This window comes from Artemia sp. Qi Xiang Cuo, chromosome 10 (genome assembly GCF_049724085.1).
Source record: "Artemia sp. Qi Xiang Cuo chromosome 10, ASM4972408v1, whole genome shotgun sequence".
Lineage (NCBI taxonomy): Eukaryota > Metazoa > Arthropoda > Branchiopoda > Anostraca > Artemiidae > Artemia > Artemia sp. Qi Xiang Cuo.
This window is the reverse complement of record NC_142803.1, coordinates 4,491,915-4,510,417: the sequence shown is the minus strand read 5'-3', so window position 1 is coordinate 4,510,417 and position 18,503 is coordinate 4,491,915. Positions and strand designations below refer to the sequence as shown.

At 32.3% G+C, this 18,503-nt stretch overlaps 1 protein-coding gene across 8 annotated transcripts; it reads left to right on the top strand.

Moving 5' to 3' along the window:
* The first annotated feature begins 1,185 nt into the window (after window positions 1-1,185).
* On the top strand, window positions 1,186-18,076 carry LOC148947380 (uncharacterized). Of its 8 annotated transcripts, none has more exons than XM_089095821.1 (4): window positions 1,186-1,249; window positions 9,729-9,835; window positions 10,360-10,521; window positions 15,952-18,076. In XM_089095821.1, exons 2-4 carry the CDS (start codon window positions 9,793-9,795, stop codon window positions 17,082-17,084), a joined length of 1,338 nt encoding a protein of 445 aa, XP_088951947.1. In that variant the 5' UTR covers window positions 1,186-1,249; window positions 9,729-9,792; the 3' UTR covers window positions 17,085-18,076. The 8 variants fall into 8 exon arrangements, with proteins under 8 accessions (XP_088951947.1, XP_088951945.1, XP_088951953.1 ...); XM_089095819.1 differs by lacking the exon at window positions 1,186-1,249 and adding an exon at window positions 2,130-2,243; XM_089095823.1 differs by lacking the exon at window positions 1,186-1,249 and adding an exon at window positions 3,882-4,118.
* Window positions 18,077-18,503: the final 427 nt, after the last annotated feature.

Here is an 18,503-nt window from a genome sequence, read left to right as displayed (position 1 = left end):
TTAAAAAGTTTATGTAAGAGACAAATAACCATACAGCTTTAAAATAAAAAAGTGATCTCTGGCCCGCTGCTCCTTGGCCTTGCCCAAGGCTTTCTTACATTCCCATGACTGAATTTTTTAAACTTTATGTATTAACTATAAGAAAATAACAATAAGATACATTTAGGGAAAATAAGAGAAGGAGGAGGTAAGGTCTACGTGTATTTTGATCACTTTTGATTCTAAAATGAAAAACCTGAAATTTGAATTTTCAATCCAATAAACCTCAAAAGTTTATACGACTACGGGTTCCATGAAAATGATATGTAAACAATGGGAAACTTGAAAAGGTTAAAGCTGTTGCCTGATAAGCCTGTGTTTTTTTTTTTTAACACGTAGGGTAGTCTTTTGATGCTTTGACTATTTCTGATTATAAGGCTACCTCAAGATTTTGATCAAATTTGTTTGGGGAAGAGAGGTTTTGGGGGGTCGGATTCCCTTCTATAACTTTTGATTCTTTTCAAGGGCAAAACAACTCTTATATGAAGAATTCTGGTGAAAAAAGTACATTTTGCTCACATCATCACTCTGCTTAGGCATTGCTCCTGCATTGCCTATGATATAAGGCATATCAGAACTTTAGAAAATCCTAATCCCTTTGGAATATTGAAAATTAGCTGAAATGAAAGTCGTTTCCATTATACTATACCAGTCCTATCATTACATTTATGTTGTCATGACACAAATGCATATTCATTGTTTCAATTTTCTGTCTCCCATTATTAGTAAAGGAATACATGATAATAAATAATGGAAAAAGAATAAGAGAAATCAAAACGTAGTAATAATAGTTCCCTTGGCCATTAACAACATAGCCTTAAAATAAAGAAGGCCTTATCTATGGTCACGGTCACATCTTTTAAATATCCCCATCAGCTAACTTTGTATACTCTGTCCCTTATTGCTGAAACATAGAAAATAGAGTCTCCCTAAATGATCAGTCGCTGGAATCATCCAAGGCTAAATTCTGAGAAAAATATTAATTTAAAAAAAACATATATTTCATTTTATTCACTTAACAAATAATAAGTATTTCTTTTTAATTTATTCCTTTTCAATTAACAAGTGTTTCAACTTAAATATTTAAATTTTCATCAGGGAAAAAACGTTTGATAAGGCAACACTGAGTTAAGTAATGGGACTCACAAATTGTTCATGTGTCTAACTCAAAGCAAAGAATTTATCTTGAATAATTCTGTTATTTCTTCAGGTTATTTTTTTTAATTATTTGATACTACGAAAGATCCAAGATGGGGTAAAATTTGTTAAAATTCTAGTTTAGTTGCTTTTTGCTATCTTAGAGAGGGGCTGGCTGCATTAGGAAAATAAAACTTTCGGTCAATAGCTGCGTTTTTTTTCGAAGTTCCGTGTTTCATGGTTCATGTTCCAAGTTTCATGTTCTAGCCCAAAAACGCAGTTTTTGTCGCTTTCGTGTTCTCTTTCCATGTTCCTGGTTGAACGTCTAAAAACGCATTTTAGGAAAAGTGGCAAAATATTCAAAACTGTGGAAACATGTGGAAAAATTCTGAGCTTTTTACTTGCCTGTTTTCTTGTACACATATTTTTCACCTTGGCCTCTATTCAAAAACGCATATTCAGCAGGATCTATGTCCATTTTCTTCCCTTCCATCTTATCCTTTCTTTTGTCATCTACAGATAAATTTTTTCTATCTGGATAGGAATCAATCAAACACGCACAAAGAGCAAGTTCCAAGTTTGAGGAAACAGACAGTCGAACAGGCAACATGATGTTTCGTGTTTCGCAAAAAAACGAAGTTTTGTTAAAACATGCTGTTACGTGTTTTGTCGAAAACGCAAAAATAGCAAAACACGATTAAACCACGGAACCAACCACGCAAAAAAACACCACTAATATATACGAAATCATATTATTGAGTTGGGACTAAAGTGAATGCACCATTTGATGCCTTTTTTTATGCTGATTACGAATATAATAAGCATTTCTATCACAAATTAATTTCAGCCCCCCCCCCCTATATAGGCGATACCTAACCCTGCATTGGCAGATCGAAGGGGGGGGGGCTGAAATTAATTTACGATAGAAATGCTTATTATATTTGTAATCAGCATAAAAAAGGCATCAAATGGTGGATTCACTTTTGTCCTAACTCAATAATATGATTTCGTATATATTGACCAAACTTTCAGTAATGAATCCAGGGTCAAATACATACTCTGGGAAGGTATTGCCAAGCTTACATGTCAACCTTCCTCTGATTTTTAAGTCTTAAAAATTTACCTATTGAAATTTTGACAAGACAATATTTTACCTTAGTTTCCAATTATCAGTTCCTTTCTCTCTAGTTTTTAGGGCTAGGCACACATAGCTGATTTTGGGAGCCAATTTCAGCAAGGATGTATTCCATGTCAAGTGATTATAATTAATGATGGTAAGAGGCAGGCTTAGTGACATTTATTGGTGATTAATCATCATTAATTGCATTCTAGACAAGGAATATACTAGGGCTTTAGAGCTTTAGGCATGTAATTAATCATACTTAATGATTATTGTAAATTAATTGTAATTAATGATGATTAATCACCAAAAAATGTCACCAAGCCCCACCTCTTACTATCCTTAATTATAATCACTTGACATGGAATACACCCTTGCTGAAATTGGTTGCTGAAATCAGCTACATGTGCCTAGCCCTTTAAGCCTAGGCACATGTAGCTGATTTTGGGAACCAATTTCAGCAAGGGTGTATTCCATGTCAAGTGATTATAATTAAGGATAGTAAGAAGTGGGGCTTGGTGATGTTTTTCAGTGATAATCATCATTAATTATGTTCTAGACAAAGAATATACTAGGGCCTTAGAGCTTTAGGCATGTAATTAATTGTATTTAATGATTATTGTAAATTAATTCTAATTAATGATGATTAATCACTGAAAAACATCACTAAGCCCTGCCTCTTAGCATCATTAATTATAATTACTCAATGTGGAATACACCCTTGCTGAAATTGGTTCCCAAAATCAGCTATGTGTGCCTAGCCCTATAGTTCTGAAAATCCAATTCCTGTTATTTGAGTTGAATTTTAAGCCATATCAATGATTTTTCGAAATTCAGGGAATGTATTTGCAGATCTTTGAAACATCATAAATTAGGATTGAGCAAGGTTATGAAGCTGAAAACAGTTTTCTTGTACTTCATTTAAACAGAAGATCTGTTTTTCAAAGTTTAACTTTCATAACACTAAGAGGTACTTGTTTAGAATCTAGGCAACACAAGAAGTGAAGTTTGGTTAATGCTAATGAAATGAACAAAGTTTTATAAAAATATAATAGCCTAGTTCAGAAACAAATTTGGGCTATATATTTGCACATTAGGGGGGAGGGGTAAAGTGTAGCATATATTATATATGTAACCTAACCTAGGTTTCTTTTTTCCCCCTTTAACCCCAAAAAACTAAAGTTTAAATCTTTGTCATGGAGTGAGTAATGCTGCACTAGACAGCAAAATCCTGTTTTTCATATAGCATCTTTTTAGATTTTGATGCGGTCTTTCTCATGTGTTGCCTGGATTCAAAACCAGTAGCCTACCCACAAAGATTTTCAAAGGTCATCATTGGTTATTGCCCTCTAGAGGGAGAGGAAGTGGAGGTAAGTACTCAAAGATACCTTCCCAGGACTTTAGTCTGTACACCTATCCCTGAAAGTATATTTTCCTAACCTAATCCTTTTCCAAGATACCAAAAAGTAGCTAAACTAGAATTTTACCTAGAATTCTATTTTAGCTACTTTTTACTATCTTGGAAATTGGTTAAGTTAGGAAAATAAATTTTTCAGGTATGGGTTTATAGACTAAAGTATGTCCCAGGAAAGTATATTGAAGTTCCTACCTCCACTGTCAAGTAGTCAAATTTCTAGGAATTAGAAATCAGAAGAGGCTTAACATAGAAGTTTGGCAATACTTTCCCATAGAATGTTTTTGGCCCTGGATATATTAGGCTACTATAAGTTTCATTTTATCAACCTAATCCCTTCTCAAGGTAGCAAAAAGTATCTCAACTAGAATTTTACTGAAACTTCCAGGGATAGGTCTATGAACTAAAGTATGTCCTAGGAAGGTATTTTGAAGTACCTACATCCACTCCTTCTCCATCTGGAGAGCAGTTGCTTTTGATGACCTTTAAAAATATTTGTTACAAAAGTGATACCTAATAAAATAGATCTTCTGCTATTAGTCAAAATTTGGCTCTTTGTGGGCTTGTGATAGGCTTAGTGATTTTTTTGAAATAAGTTGCTTATCTTATCTTGAATTGAAGCACAATAAAACTGTTTTTACTTCACTCTTTTGCTCAATCCCAATCTACAACGTTTCAAAGATCTGCCAATATGTATCCTAAATTTAGAAAAAAAAACATTGATGTCACTTAAAATTCTACTATAATAACAGGAATTACATTTTCAAATGTAAAACCATAGAAAAGGAAACTAAAAATTAAGGTATAAAGTTGTTTTAACAAAACTGCAATTAATATAGACCTGTCAATTAGGCAAATTTTTAAGACTTGGAAATTAGGACAAGGTACCCATAAATCAATTTTAGAACCAAAAAGTAAGGTAAAATGTTTGACAAATAAGTAAGATAAAATGAGCAATGTCTTGTGCCTGCAAAATACTTGATCTTAATTTAATTTTAAAATTAAAATCTGACATGGTATGCATAAAGACATGGTTAATTGTAGAAAAATCAAAGACCCATAGTCCAACTGATTGAGAGGCAAATCTGGGATAAGCTCTTTTAGGATTGTATTATATATATATATATATATATATATATATATATATATATATATATATATATATATATATATATATATATATATATATATATATATATATATATATATATATATATATATATATATATATATATATATATATATATATATATATATATATATATATATATATATATATATATATATATATATATATATATATATATATATATATATATATATATATACTGTTTTTATATGCGAGTAGTAATTGTTTATGTATATATTTATTCTGTTTTTTGAAAATGGCTCCATATTTTATTGGGAATATTGGTATCTTGGGATATTCTTGTATAAAAAAACAATCTAGATAGGTCAGAAGTCTGAGAAAAATTTTAAGAGTCTTAATTTTTTTTTGCAAATGACATCATGTAGTATGTTATTACAACATATAAGCATTTCTTATGACACCATATAAGCATTTTCTTATATGATGTTAAGCATAGCATAAATAAGATTGCTGATTTTCCAACACAACAGTTATTTATATAATATAGTGTCTGTGGGAAGGCCCAAAAATTTGCAGTTACAGTGTGACATCAAATGTGACAAGATGCAAAATTTGACAACCTGGACTGTCATTTGTGACAGCACCAATACAGACAGCTAAAGCAAAGACCATTTCTAAATTGTCTGAAGTAATCAAAAGTAATCCAAAAACATGTCAAAACTGAAGAGTAAAGACCCAGGCAGTTAGAAGATATGCAAGAACAACAATTAGAGCATGTTAAAAATGAAAATGAAGAGCAAAGACACATGCAGTTTGAAGACATGTAAGCAAGTCAAAATTGATAAGCAGACACACATTGATAGAAGACATGCAACACCAAACATGTAAGCAAGTCAATGAAAATCAAACTTGACAGCAAGAATCAAAGCATGTCAAAATTGAAAATGATAGCAATGATGATTGGGTTTGCAATTTTGATATAGATATGGTCATCAATGCTACTATACCTTTGTTAAAAAACAAAGGTTTGGCAATATGTATTTCATAATGACAAAAGATAAGCCAAGGTAAAACAAACCAAACAAATCAAAAATGGTAGCAATGATGATTGGGTTTTGGATTTTGACATGGATAAGGTCATCAATGCCTACCATACCTTTGATAATGTCTGTTGGAAGACCAAAAACATTAAAATTTACAGTTACAGCTAATATAAATGATGATTCTTTGGAACCAACACCTGAACTATCAAACGTAATAAGATGTGAAATTCGTTAACCTGGACCATCAATTGTGACAACACCAGTACGGACAGCTAAAGCAAAGGCTATTGCTAAATTGTCTGAAGTAATCAAAATAAAAAAACTTGTTTAAAATTAGAATGAAGAGCAGACACAGACAGTTAGAAGATATACAAAAATTGCAAATTAGAGCATGTTAAAATGAAACTGAAGAGCAAAGACACATATGGTTAGAAGACATACAACACCAAGCAAGTGAGCAAGTCAAAAATGAAAAATGAAGAGCAGAGACATAGACAGTGAGAAGAAAAGCAATGGCGTGTCAATAATGAAAATGATTAGACATGTGGTTAGAAGAAATGTGACGCCTAGCATTTGAGCAAGTCAAAAACCCAAATGAAGAGCAAAGACACATGTGCTTAGAAGACATGCAAAACCAAACATGTGAGCAAGTCAATGAAATTCAACCTGGATAGCAAGAATAGAAACGTGTCAAAATTGGAAATGATAGTACTGATGATTGGGTTCAGGCTTTCAACATGGATAAGGTCATTAATGACTACCATACCTTTGTTAAAGAACAAAGGTTTGGCGATATGTATTTCATAATGACAAAAGACAAGCCAAGGTAAAACAAACCAAACCAATTGAAAATGATAGCAATTTCTTTCTATTGTAATCTCTGTTTTGTTTTGGGTTTCATTTATGTATTGATGTTTGTTTTTCATGTAATCCCAAGAAATCCGTCCTCTGTGGGAAATCCCCCTCACCCATGAAAAATTTATTAGTAGAAAGTTCTTCCCTTGTTAAATTCTTCTCCCTGGAAATTTGCCCAGACAATTCCATTTCCTCTGCAAATCCCTCCCCCCCCCCCCCAAAAAGGAGAAATTCTTGCTGAGGATTTTGCCTGACAAATACTCCAAAGCATTCTTTAGTTTGAAAAAAAAGTTTTTATTTAGTATTTGATCATTCTTCAGCTTATGGCGGGATCCCTACTGTGTGGAAATACTTTCCAGAAATTCTCCCTTAATGAAAGCTATTCCTGCAGAAAGTTTCCCTTTAATATATTTTCCTTGGTGATAATTCTCCAGTGGCTTATTTATTCTCTTGGAAATCCTCCCCACATGAAAATGCCCGAGAGAATTCCAACTCAGCTGAAAATTTCTCTCAGCCAATTCCATATGTAAAGTGGAATTGCCAATGAAAAAGTAAGACAAATTAAACAATTAGACAAATCCATTCAATCAAATTCCCCCTGTGTAAAATTTTCCCTGGAAAATTCACCCCCAGAAACCCATCCTCACAAAATCCCCCTCTCCTGAAAAATGTCAATAAGTAAACTTCATAAGTTTTGGCCCTTCCTCTGGTAATTCTTGGGGGTCATGTTATCCCTAAAGGTATTATTTAATATGACTTTCAACTATACAGAGAAAAATGACTATGTAAAAATTTCGATCAGATGACTTTGGATAAAAAAAGACATGGGAGGGGGGCTAGTTGCCCTCCAATTTTTTGGTACCTTAGAAAGGGCTCTAGAACTTTTAATTTTTGTTCCAATGAGCCCACTCCTGATGTTCTAGGACTACTGGTAAAATACAATGTCCTCTGGGAAGAATAAACAAAAAATAACAAACAAATAAACAGGCATTCATGATATTTCTTAAGGCCAAAAACAAAATTCTACATTTTTAAAGATGGGAACTTGAAAACTATACTGTAAGGTTTTAATATGGTGAATCTGATTATGGATTGTCCAATAATGTTCATTGGCTTTTAAGGGATACATCCTTTTTTTAGATCAGGGAAAATTATCTCAGGTTTGTAACTTTTTAATTTGTAACATTAAACTTGTTGAATTATATTTGTTTGGAGTCAATACAAAGAGTCAATTCTCTCTATATATCAAGTGTTATCAAAATTCAATTTTTATAATTTCGGTTACTATTGGGTCAAATTACTCCTTACTTACAGTTTGTCATCACAAAGTGTTTGACTAGTTTCCCAATTTTTCTCTTGATCTCAGACAGTGAGACAAAAGGGAAAGATCATCTGTTGGTAACTGATAAGACAAGATTGGAAGTCTCTGGACTATGGCAACAAGGAATATATTAAGATTATTCACTGTAACTTCAGGGGGTTAAGGTAGCTTGAAGTTAAATATGTTTAGACTCCTGCCACACAAGTTTTTCACCTTGAAATACAATTTTTTTGGTTTATCAGTAAACATTACTTTATAGCCTACATATTTTAGTACCGTAGTAGGATTGAGCAATTGTTCATATTTCCCTTTTGATTTTTTTTTTCAGTTTAGGCTATTAGCTTCATCCAGTTTACCAATTCTGAAAAGATTCAATTTGTTTCTAATTAACTTACGTAGGGGCGGATTAATGAAGGGTTTATTGCTGGTGCACTTTTTGAATGTTCTTTTTTTTCTTGGGAAGAAATTAGATACGCCTATTTATCATTTTGCTTTTTTTGAATAGTAGCAATTTTTTTATCAAGATTTTTAAATTTTGGACCAGTCTTTAGAATTTAGCCACCTTCCAAAAAAGCACAGGCCCAGTGATGCATTTATTCTGGCCTGGTTTGTTTGATTCAGTCATTTCTCTGCTCGTTTAAGAGTCACTTCAAAAGGTACTTTTCCCTTTTTTTGTGATCTGTAAGATGGCTGAGCGGAAGTGCTTGACAAAATGTCTGCTTCTGTCATTTTTGCTTCTTTTCTGTCCACTGGCTGATATTACCCATATTTTTCCTGGTTATTTAATTTTGTTCTCTTGTTTTGTTTGTTATATGTCAATGCTGCTTGTAGGCTTTCTTTCTTTAACAACTCATAGAACTAATATAATTTTATTTCAGGTAATACTTCACCATTTTGAAATTATAATTACTTGTACTATAATACACCTCTTTGTTCTAATAACTTGAGACAAAAGTCAGACAGATGGGCTTTTAAACCAGGTAATACAGCTACACACAAAACAACACTATACAATACCAGATAAACACGCTATTGAAGTCTTGTGGTTTTGGTGCATGCCTAAGACGCTACCTATGGAAGTGGCATCTGTTCATTCCGAATAGTTTATTTCATTCACTTAATTCCAGTTTATTCCAAATAGACAAAATTAAGTGTGGTGTACAGGCCCAACACACTTGAGCTAGAAAATCTCCACAGGTAATGTCTCTCAGACTTGGCTGGCGTGATAACCTCTTATTGCCCGATTTGACGGTCTAAATTAGTCATTTGGCATCTAGGTATTACTAAACTGCTTAAAACGCCTTTTGTAAAAACACTCATTACACTTGGTATTTTATACTTAGCAACGTTATTTTTCGATCACTCCTGGAAGGGAATTGATGTAATTTATCCTCTTCATTTTGCTCGTAAATATGACATCATTCATGTGAACTTTTTAGAAAATTAGAATTGTAATATATAATCCTGTAATAAACCTTAGAATCATAAGTTTTGCTATTTATTACCCTGGGATAAACCAACAGAATCAACTCCATTGACAGTAGGACCGGTTTTTTCAGTTTGTCAATATAAAAATATAAAAGTCAATAAATTAGTCTTGAACGGTTGAATCTCTACCATTTGTTTGTTTGTATTTTCCAACTATTTTTAAGTATTTGTGCTCTTTACAAAGATATAACATTGTAATTCGTTATATACTTTTATTCTAGAGATTTTCAATTGCCTGGAGAAGCCAAAAGAAGCTGATTGTGTATTTGACTCAATTGGTGAAACATGAAAACCTCCAAACTCTTTGGTATCACTGCTGTTAAGCAAGGTAATTGGTTTTAGGGTTAATTGAGCCAATTTTCTACCTATTTTTGCTATATTTGGATGGAAATTAGGACAGTCATTTCAATTCCCTACTCATTTCTGCTACTTTTACTTGACAAACTGATTAAACAAAGTATAAAATTCATTAAATATTCCCTTGAACAGTGCGTTTCTATTTCCTATGCATTGCTAAACTGAAGTTTATAGCTAGGTTACCATGTATTGTTTGCATCTTTCAAAGAAGGAAGGGGGTCTTCCACACCTATCTCTAGTACCATGATTATCTTATCTAGCTTCGAGGATAAACATCACAGGGCAAAAGGGATGAGAAAACAATCTTTTCACTTGAGGATAAATTCCTATTACTTCTGCTTTACGTTTATTTCCTACTTTACTAAGCTGAGAAACCCAGGACTTCAGTTTCTGACTTGTCAATGAAGTGCCATATACAAATATTGGGGTTTAATAACTACTAGACTTGTTTTTGTTGTGAGCATTTTTATATCATTCTTACTGTAATTTTTGTAGAAGCTGAAGATACCTCCTCAAATGATAATAAAGATATTTTTGGAAGTACACATCCTATATCTTTTATGGAATATGAAGCCAATTTGTTTGCTGTTTCGCCTGGAACATCTGAAAATTGTGAATTTGACCTTAAAGTAGAGTCAAACATTAACGGAGAAAAAGGTATGCTTCAGAAAACCTATCTTCTGCTTTTTTTTGCGCATTCAAAATGAAAAGGTGTTTCTTACACTTCCTCTGAAGATGTGGCGGGATGTGTAAAGTATGTGTTTGCTTTACTTTAGTGTACTAACTGAATTTTGAAACAACATTTAGTAAAAATGGTCTCGGATAGTTTTAATAATTAGAAAATAACTTTTTATATCCCAATTAAACCCCCAAATATAACAACAAACCTAATTTCATTGGGGACACTTTTCTAGCTTTTGGAACACACTAGAACTCTTACAATTAAAGAAAATTGATATTTTTTTTTCTTTAAGGATTTATGCAATTAAAGCAATATAATTATTGTGGGATATATGTTAAAATACCACTCAATTGTCAAATAATTATTTAAAAAGTGCTGAAGCTTGAAGAAGCGGATAACTTATTTGAGTTTTAATGATCCTCATCGGTACAATCAAATAAAAAGAGTTTTTTTAGACACATTTCCAGTTATAAAATTGAAGGCATAACCTGGGTACTATGTAACTAGGATATTTGATAGTTTATTTTTGTTTTCCACTACTTTTGGCTTGAAACTATTTTGTTTTTTTTCTCTTTGTTTACATCTTCATTTTTTTACATGCAGTCGTTGGATTTGAAAGACACAAATGAGAATTGCTTGATTTCAAGCTTGTATTAATAAACCCTTATTAGGCAAATAGGCAAAATATTTAATATGCCTACTGCATAATGAATATTTTATTTTTGTTATATTGTAGGTGTATGAAGTTCTTTAAGGCCTGATTTGCTTTTTATTCTTAGCTTATGTTATTAGCTTTTTGATCACTGCAAACAACTTGATGTTTCACAAAAAAGTAAGTTCACACGTATTTTTTAAAGATTTACCTATAAAGAGCTCTATCAAAAATTTGATATTTACTCGTAAGATAAATAAAAATATTAAAATTATTGTAAATAAATATCTGGACCAGGCCCCTCGTGCTTGAAGAGCACCAGGTTTGCCTATATTTATTCTCATTGTTCCTTTTCTTCTAACTGCTATATGATGCCAACTTCATCTTGATTTCATTGTGCCAGGTTAGGTTTGATTCAACCACTCTGGGAAAATTTGATTGTTTTGTGGCAAGAAATTTTGATTTGCCACTTTTAAGAAAAAACAACAACAATGTCGCCGATTTTGAGGAAATATAAACACACCTACACACAATACACATATATTGTTCGTTTTACTTAATTAAAAAGGAATATAATCAGAGGCAAAGCTGTAGCGTTGCCTATCGTAAAGGCCATACGGCTCCAATGTTTTATTATTTATTTATTTTTCCCAGAGGCACTTCATATGGAAGGGGTCGTCGTAGAAGCTTCAAAGGGGGCTCATTCGATTGAAAATCACGTGTTCTAGTGCCCTTTTTAATAGTCGAAAATGATAGGAGGACAACTACCCCCCCCCCCACGCCCATCATTCCCCCAAACACATCCAATAAAAATTTTAAGATAGCCATTTTGTTCAGCGTAGTTGATATCCAGATAGAAAATATATTTTTGAGGAGAACACTCCCCCAGAACCTTCAGGGCATGGGTTTTAATATATGCCCTAGAAACTTCAAAACACGCTCATTCGATTGGAAATTAAAGGGCTAGTGCCCTTTTTAATAGTCGAAAGTGATTGGAGGGCAACTAGCCCCCTCCCCCCCACGCCCATCATTACCCCAAACACAACCAATCAAAATTTTGAGACAGCCATTTTGTTCAGCGTAGTTGATTTCCAGATAGAAAATATGTTTTTGAGGAGGATAATCCCCCACAACCCTCAGGGCAAGGGTTTTAAGTTACGCCCTGGGGGCATATAAGGTTTTTATAGAAGGCGGTGTCGTAGAAACTTCAAAACAGGCACATTCAATTGGAAATTCAAAGGGCTAGTGCCCTTTGTAATAGTCGAAAGTGATTTGAGGGCAACTAACCCCCCTCTCACGCCCACCTTTTCCCCCAAACAAATCAAATCAAAATTTTAAGACAGCCATTTTATTAAACGTAATTTTAAGTTCTGGAAATTAGGTTTTTGAGGATTACAACTCCCCTAAAGCCCTCAGGGCAAGGGTTGTAATTTAAGGATTCTCCGAATCCTTCTTATTATTTCTTATGGAAGGGATGCTCATATAAACTTTAGAGTGGGCTCATTTGATTGGAAATTGAAAGTTCTTGTTCACTTTTTAAGAGTCAAAAGAGATTGGAGGACAGCTAGCCCCTCTCCCCGTCTTCCACGCCCTAAATGCATCAGATACAAATTTTGAGATAGACATTTTGTTAAAATAGTTCAAAGTTCTGATAACAAAAACTCCGGTGTCGACACAGCCCACCAGGGCCCAGGGGTAAACGTTGAAAGTTATGCCCTGGGGCATAACTTATCAAGGGGGGTTTATAACTTATGGGAAGGGGTTTTGTATGGGAAGAACACATAGGAAATATATTATAATTATCCAATTATAAGGTTAAAATACATACTCTGTGATAGATGCAAAATTGCTTTGGCATACAAATTCCTATTAAGGTCAATTCAAAACAGTCGTGATCCCTTTGTGTCAGCAAGTGAAATGGTCTAAATCCCCTTATTGGAGCTATTTTTTCAATCCATTTATTGTTTTCAATCGCTGTCCACAAGTTATGCAAGCTGTCTATTGTTCATATATAAGGTTTTTATCAAAGAGGTAATCGTATAGACTTTGAAAAAAGCCTCATTCGATTTAAATTGAAAGTTCAAGATCTGTTGTTTAAAGTAAATAATAATTAGACATTAAGCATCCCCTCCCCATGCCAAAAAAACTTTCAACATCTTGCAATCATACACTAAAAAAAGTTGATTAAAAAAAAACTTTCCGAACAAATGCATTCTGTAAGAAAAGTAACAATCGTTATAAAATTAAGCGCAGGAGATACACATACCGTTTAAAATTCAAACTCAAAACGACCAGAAATTACTATTAAAGAATAAATGAAACCCAAAACGAACAGAAATTAAATAAACAATCATAGCAAAAAACACACAACAAGTAATAATATAAATGAATAAATAGATCTTAAAGCGAGTAATGCTTAGATTGAATATGAAAATCAAGCTTAAAACGAAAACAAATATTTTGCTATTAAAGTATAAATGAAACTTAAAACGAACAGAAATTAAATAAACAATCAATGCGAACAAACATACAATATATATTAATGTAAATGAATAAGTAAATCTTAAAACAAGTGAAACTTAAATTGAATATGCGAATCAAGTTTGAATCGAATAAAAATCACTACAAACAAGAGTTTGGGTATCATCTCACTGCAGAAGCCTAAAACCTACTGCGTCATTGGCGCTTTACTGAAAACGAATTATATTACAAATGTTTTCTTTTGTACTTAATATTGAAAATAAATATAAAAATTAAAGTAAAATTTTGAACTGATGAGCTTTCAGCAATTAATATAATTATACATCAAATATTCAGTTTAATTTATTAGTTCTTTTCAAGATTGGTAAAGACACATATAGTTTCACTACAAGCAAAATTTGAACACTGCCCCCTTCTTTAATTGTAAAAACCTAAAGCCTTCTGCGTCATTGGCGCTTCACTGAAAACGAATTTCTCTTATATTACAAATTTATTATTTTCCAGTTCTTACAGCATTGAAAATGAAAATAAAAATTAAAGTAAAAAAAAAACCTTGAACTGATTGATCTTTCAACAATTAATATCATTAAATATTTAATATTCAATTTGATTTTGTTTATACTTTCCAAGATTGTTCAAGACTCATACAGTTTTGCCATTTTTTAACTCTGCCATTTTTTGTAACTAATCGTGTTAGTTTGTTATGAAAACATTCTATGGCTACTAGGCATTTCTATTTGAGCGGAAAACTGCACCTCAAACTTTGTGGAACATGCATTTTCTTGCATGAAACACCAAAATATAATAAAATGTCAAGTTTCGGAGTGTTCCACCACTCGCAAGCAAGTACCAATTTGAATCCGCATGGTCAATTTAGGGGGTGCAGGGTTGGCTAATTCTCGTAGCAGCCCCGTTCCGTCGTGGTACGGTTCACATTTTCAACACATGGCGTCCGGACTATCATATAATCTACCAAGCATACAACTACCCCAAATCAGTATCAATAAATAAATGAAACCCAAAACGAACAAAAATTAAAATAAATATCAGAGTCAAACTCAAAACGAGCATAAATTAATGTGATTAGGGTTCAAAACCCCTATGCCTTCTAAAAGCCAGAATATAATTTGTACTTTAGTGAAAAAAAATTCAAATGAGTTTACTGAAAAAAAATGTGCATTGTCAATTTAATATACATATGCTGATATTTATTCCCTAAAATCTTAATTAATTTTTGATTTCTTAAAGTTACAAAAGTGAAAATATTTAAAGAATTGTTTTCAGTAAAGCGCCAATTACGCAGTAGGTTTTAGGCTTTTGCAGTGAGATGATACCCAAACCCTTGTTTGTAGTTATTTTTATTCGATTCAAACTTGATTTGCATATTTAATTTAAGTTTCACTCGTTTTAAGATTTATTTATTCATTTACATTAATATATATTATATGTTTGTTCGCATCGATTGTTCATTTAATTTCTGTTCGTTTTAAGTTTCATTTATACTTTAATAGCAAAATATTCGTTTTCGTTTTAAGCCGATTTTCATATTCAATCTAAGCATTACTCGCTTTAAGATCTATTTATTCATTTATATTATTACTTGTTGTATGTTTTTTGCTATGATTGTTTATTTAATTTCTGTTCGTTTTGGGTTTCATTTATTCTTTAATAGTAATTTCTGGTCGTTTTGATTTTTAACTTTAAAAGGTAATTGTATATCCAGAGCTTAAGTTTAAAAATGTCTTTACATTTCTTTGTAAAAATTATTTTTCTGAAAGTTTTTTTTAATTAATTTTTGAAAAAAAGATGTTTGGTTGGCAGTTTTCAATGTTTTCCTTCACTCAGCATTATATAGCCGTCGTTTATTTTTATATGGTTGCAGAACTTTTAAAATACGTTTTCGTTTAAAACGAAAAAATAACACGCACAATATACTCTGATTAAAAACAGACGCACGGAGGTTGACGCCGACAAACTCGATAGTTTGCCCTTGCGTTTTTGTATTGTCATTTCAAGTGCCAATTTATGTACTACCTCATGCTTAAGAATTTAAATTACCTAATTAATAAGAAATTAAGAACTCGTAGTGTAATAAGAATAATGCCTCACTTTGCCTCTCATTTTTAAAGTAATCGTTGGGGTAATATTCTTAACCTTAAATTAGTGGTAACTGTGTAAGGTTAGGAATACTAAAACTAGACCCAAATAAAAGAAGAGATTAAATAATTTGAGACTTAATGGTCTATTTTGAGTGAATTTTATATTCTTTTAGTTGTTCCTGCAGCCACATTTTATGATAATGATACCAGCAGTCAACTATTTGCATTACCCAGCATGCCCACTCTTGCAAGAATATGTCTAAAAAAAGAAGTGAATTTGGATTGTCAAGAGTCCAAAGAGATGCCAGGTCACATTGACTTATTTGCTGTGAATGATGGGGTAAAACAGGAGTTTTTATATACTAGAGAAGAAACATCTGAATGTCACACAAGTGAGAGAAAACTCAAGAAAAAAATCCACCTGTCTAATCATAAAAAAATTCCTACTGGAGAAAAACTTTTCGAATTTCATGTATGTGAGAAAACCTTCCACCGAAAAGACTGTTTATCTCGTCATCAAATAACTCAAACTGGAGAAAATTTTTTCGAATGTGATGTATGCGAGAAAACATTCCACCGAAAAGACCATTTATCTCGTCATCAAATAACTCATACTCGAGAAAAACCTTTTGTTTGTGATGTATGTGAGAAATTCTTTAGTTCAAGTTATAGTTTATCTTATCATAAAAAAACTCACAGCGAGGAAAAACCCTTCGAATGTGACATCTGTGAGAATACATTCAACCGAAAAGACTATTTATCTCGTCATCAGATAGCTCATACTGGGGAAAAACTTTTCGAATGTGATGTATGTGAGAAAACATTCCACCAAAAACACCATTTATCTCGTCATCAAATAACTCATACTGAAGAAAAACCTTTTGCTTGTGATACGTGTGAGAAATCCTTTAGTTCTATCTCTAGTCTCTCTTATCACAAAAAAACTCACACTGAAGTAAATCCCTGCAAATGTGAATTCTGTAAGAAAACATTCTACCGAGAAGATTTTTTATCTCTTCATCAAATAACTCATACTGGAGAAAAGCTTTTCGAATGTGATGTATGTGAGAAAAAATTCCACCGAAAAGAACACTTATCCCGTCATCAAAGCATTCATACCGGAGAAAAACCTTTCGAATGTGATGTATGTGGGAAAACATTTCGTTTAAAAGCCCTTCTGTCTAGTCATCAGAGAACTCATTCTAGAGAAAAACCTTTCGAATGTAATATATGTAAGAAATCCTTTTTTTCAAGTTCTGGATTATCTTATCATAAAAAAAGTCATACTAGAGAAAAAGCTTTATGATGTAGGAAGCTTACATGTGGGAAGCCTTTCCTCCCTAAAACCCACCTTTCTCATGATCAAAGAACTCATACTAGTGAAAATCCTTTCTAATCTGATTAATGTAGGAAATGTTTCATTTCAAGTATCAACTTATATAAACCACCCCTGTGAACTCGTTAATTAGATCACAAGATGTTTGGAGTTGAATTTGATAGTATACTCAAGATCTTCTTTTCCGATTTTGTTTTTTAACTTTATTTTGGTCTCAGATGTTTTTTTTCATTTTTGTTGTAATTCTTGGCCTTTTGTAGTCGACTACAATGTTTAAGTTTCAATCCCATTTAATTAAGAAACGTCTTGTTTTTATTATGTTGGTGAGATTATTATTATTGAGAACATTCAGTGTTGGAATGCAAAAAAGTAAAGCTTTTCTTATATCCTTATCATCAATAAATCTAACTTTAGCTTATAAGTAACATTGCCTATGTTTATCAGTTGCTTCATCCCCTCTAAGACCAAATATGATATTTCTTTGTTTTTAGAACTATTCTTTATTTATATCTTCAGAAATTGGGGCAAAGGGGAATTTATTTGTTGAGCCAAATTGTCTTCAAATATAGTTAAAACAATATAAACAGATAATGATAATATAATAGCATCGCTTACTTTATGATACGTTTTATATTTTCCGATTCTATGAGCAACCTTAAAAGATGCTAAAAGATTTTTTAAGCAACAGTTTTGTTCTTTTTTTTAATTGTCTGTTGAGTAGATTTAAAGCTGCTTTGCTTCCGAGCAAACGATACTTTATGTTTGTTAAGTCATTCAACGTGTTCTGTTTCCAAATGCTTCTATAATTTATTAGGTTTTGTGCTTCTACCAACTTCTTTAATTCGTTCCTTCTTTTTCCAACTTCGGAAAAAAAAATTGTTAAAAAAGCCACGCTTTTGATAAACATTTTTTCTATTTTTCAATTTGTGCCGAATGATATGCGAGAGAGATCCTAGAGGCATGTCGTGGTTAATGGTTCCATGTTAACAGGTGTTTGAACTGGGTCAGTCGGTCCTAAGCACAACCTTAAATTTGAGCACAAGACGAGTTTTTAAAAACAGAGTCATGAAGTGTGGATCTCACCGCGTGAGGCTCGTGGCACGTATTCTAGAATTTTTTTATAGATGGCGTTCATACTGGCCGTTCGTAATTCAGTAGTTTTGTATTTTTTTTTTTAATGATCTGCCATATATATTAATGTCATAGCACTTGTTTAAAGAAAAGCAGTGACATATTGAAGTTATAGTTAGGTCTAAATTGTGCTTGAAGAAAATTTTTGAATCATGTCGTTAATGAAAAATTTATATGCCTTGTGTGAAAATAAAATAATGTCTTTTAGAGTATTTCATCAAACTGAAGATGACATACAACAATTTTTGATTAGCCATA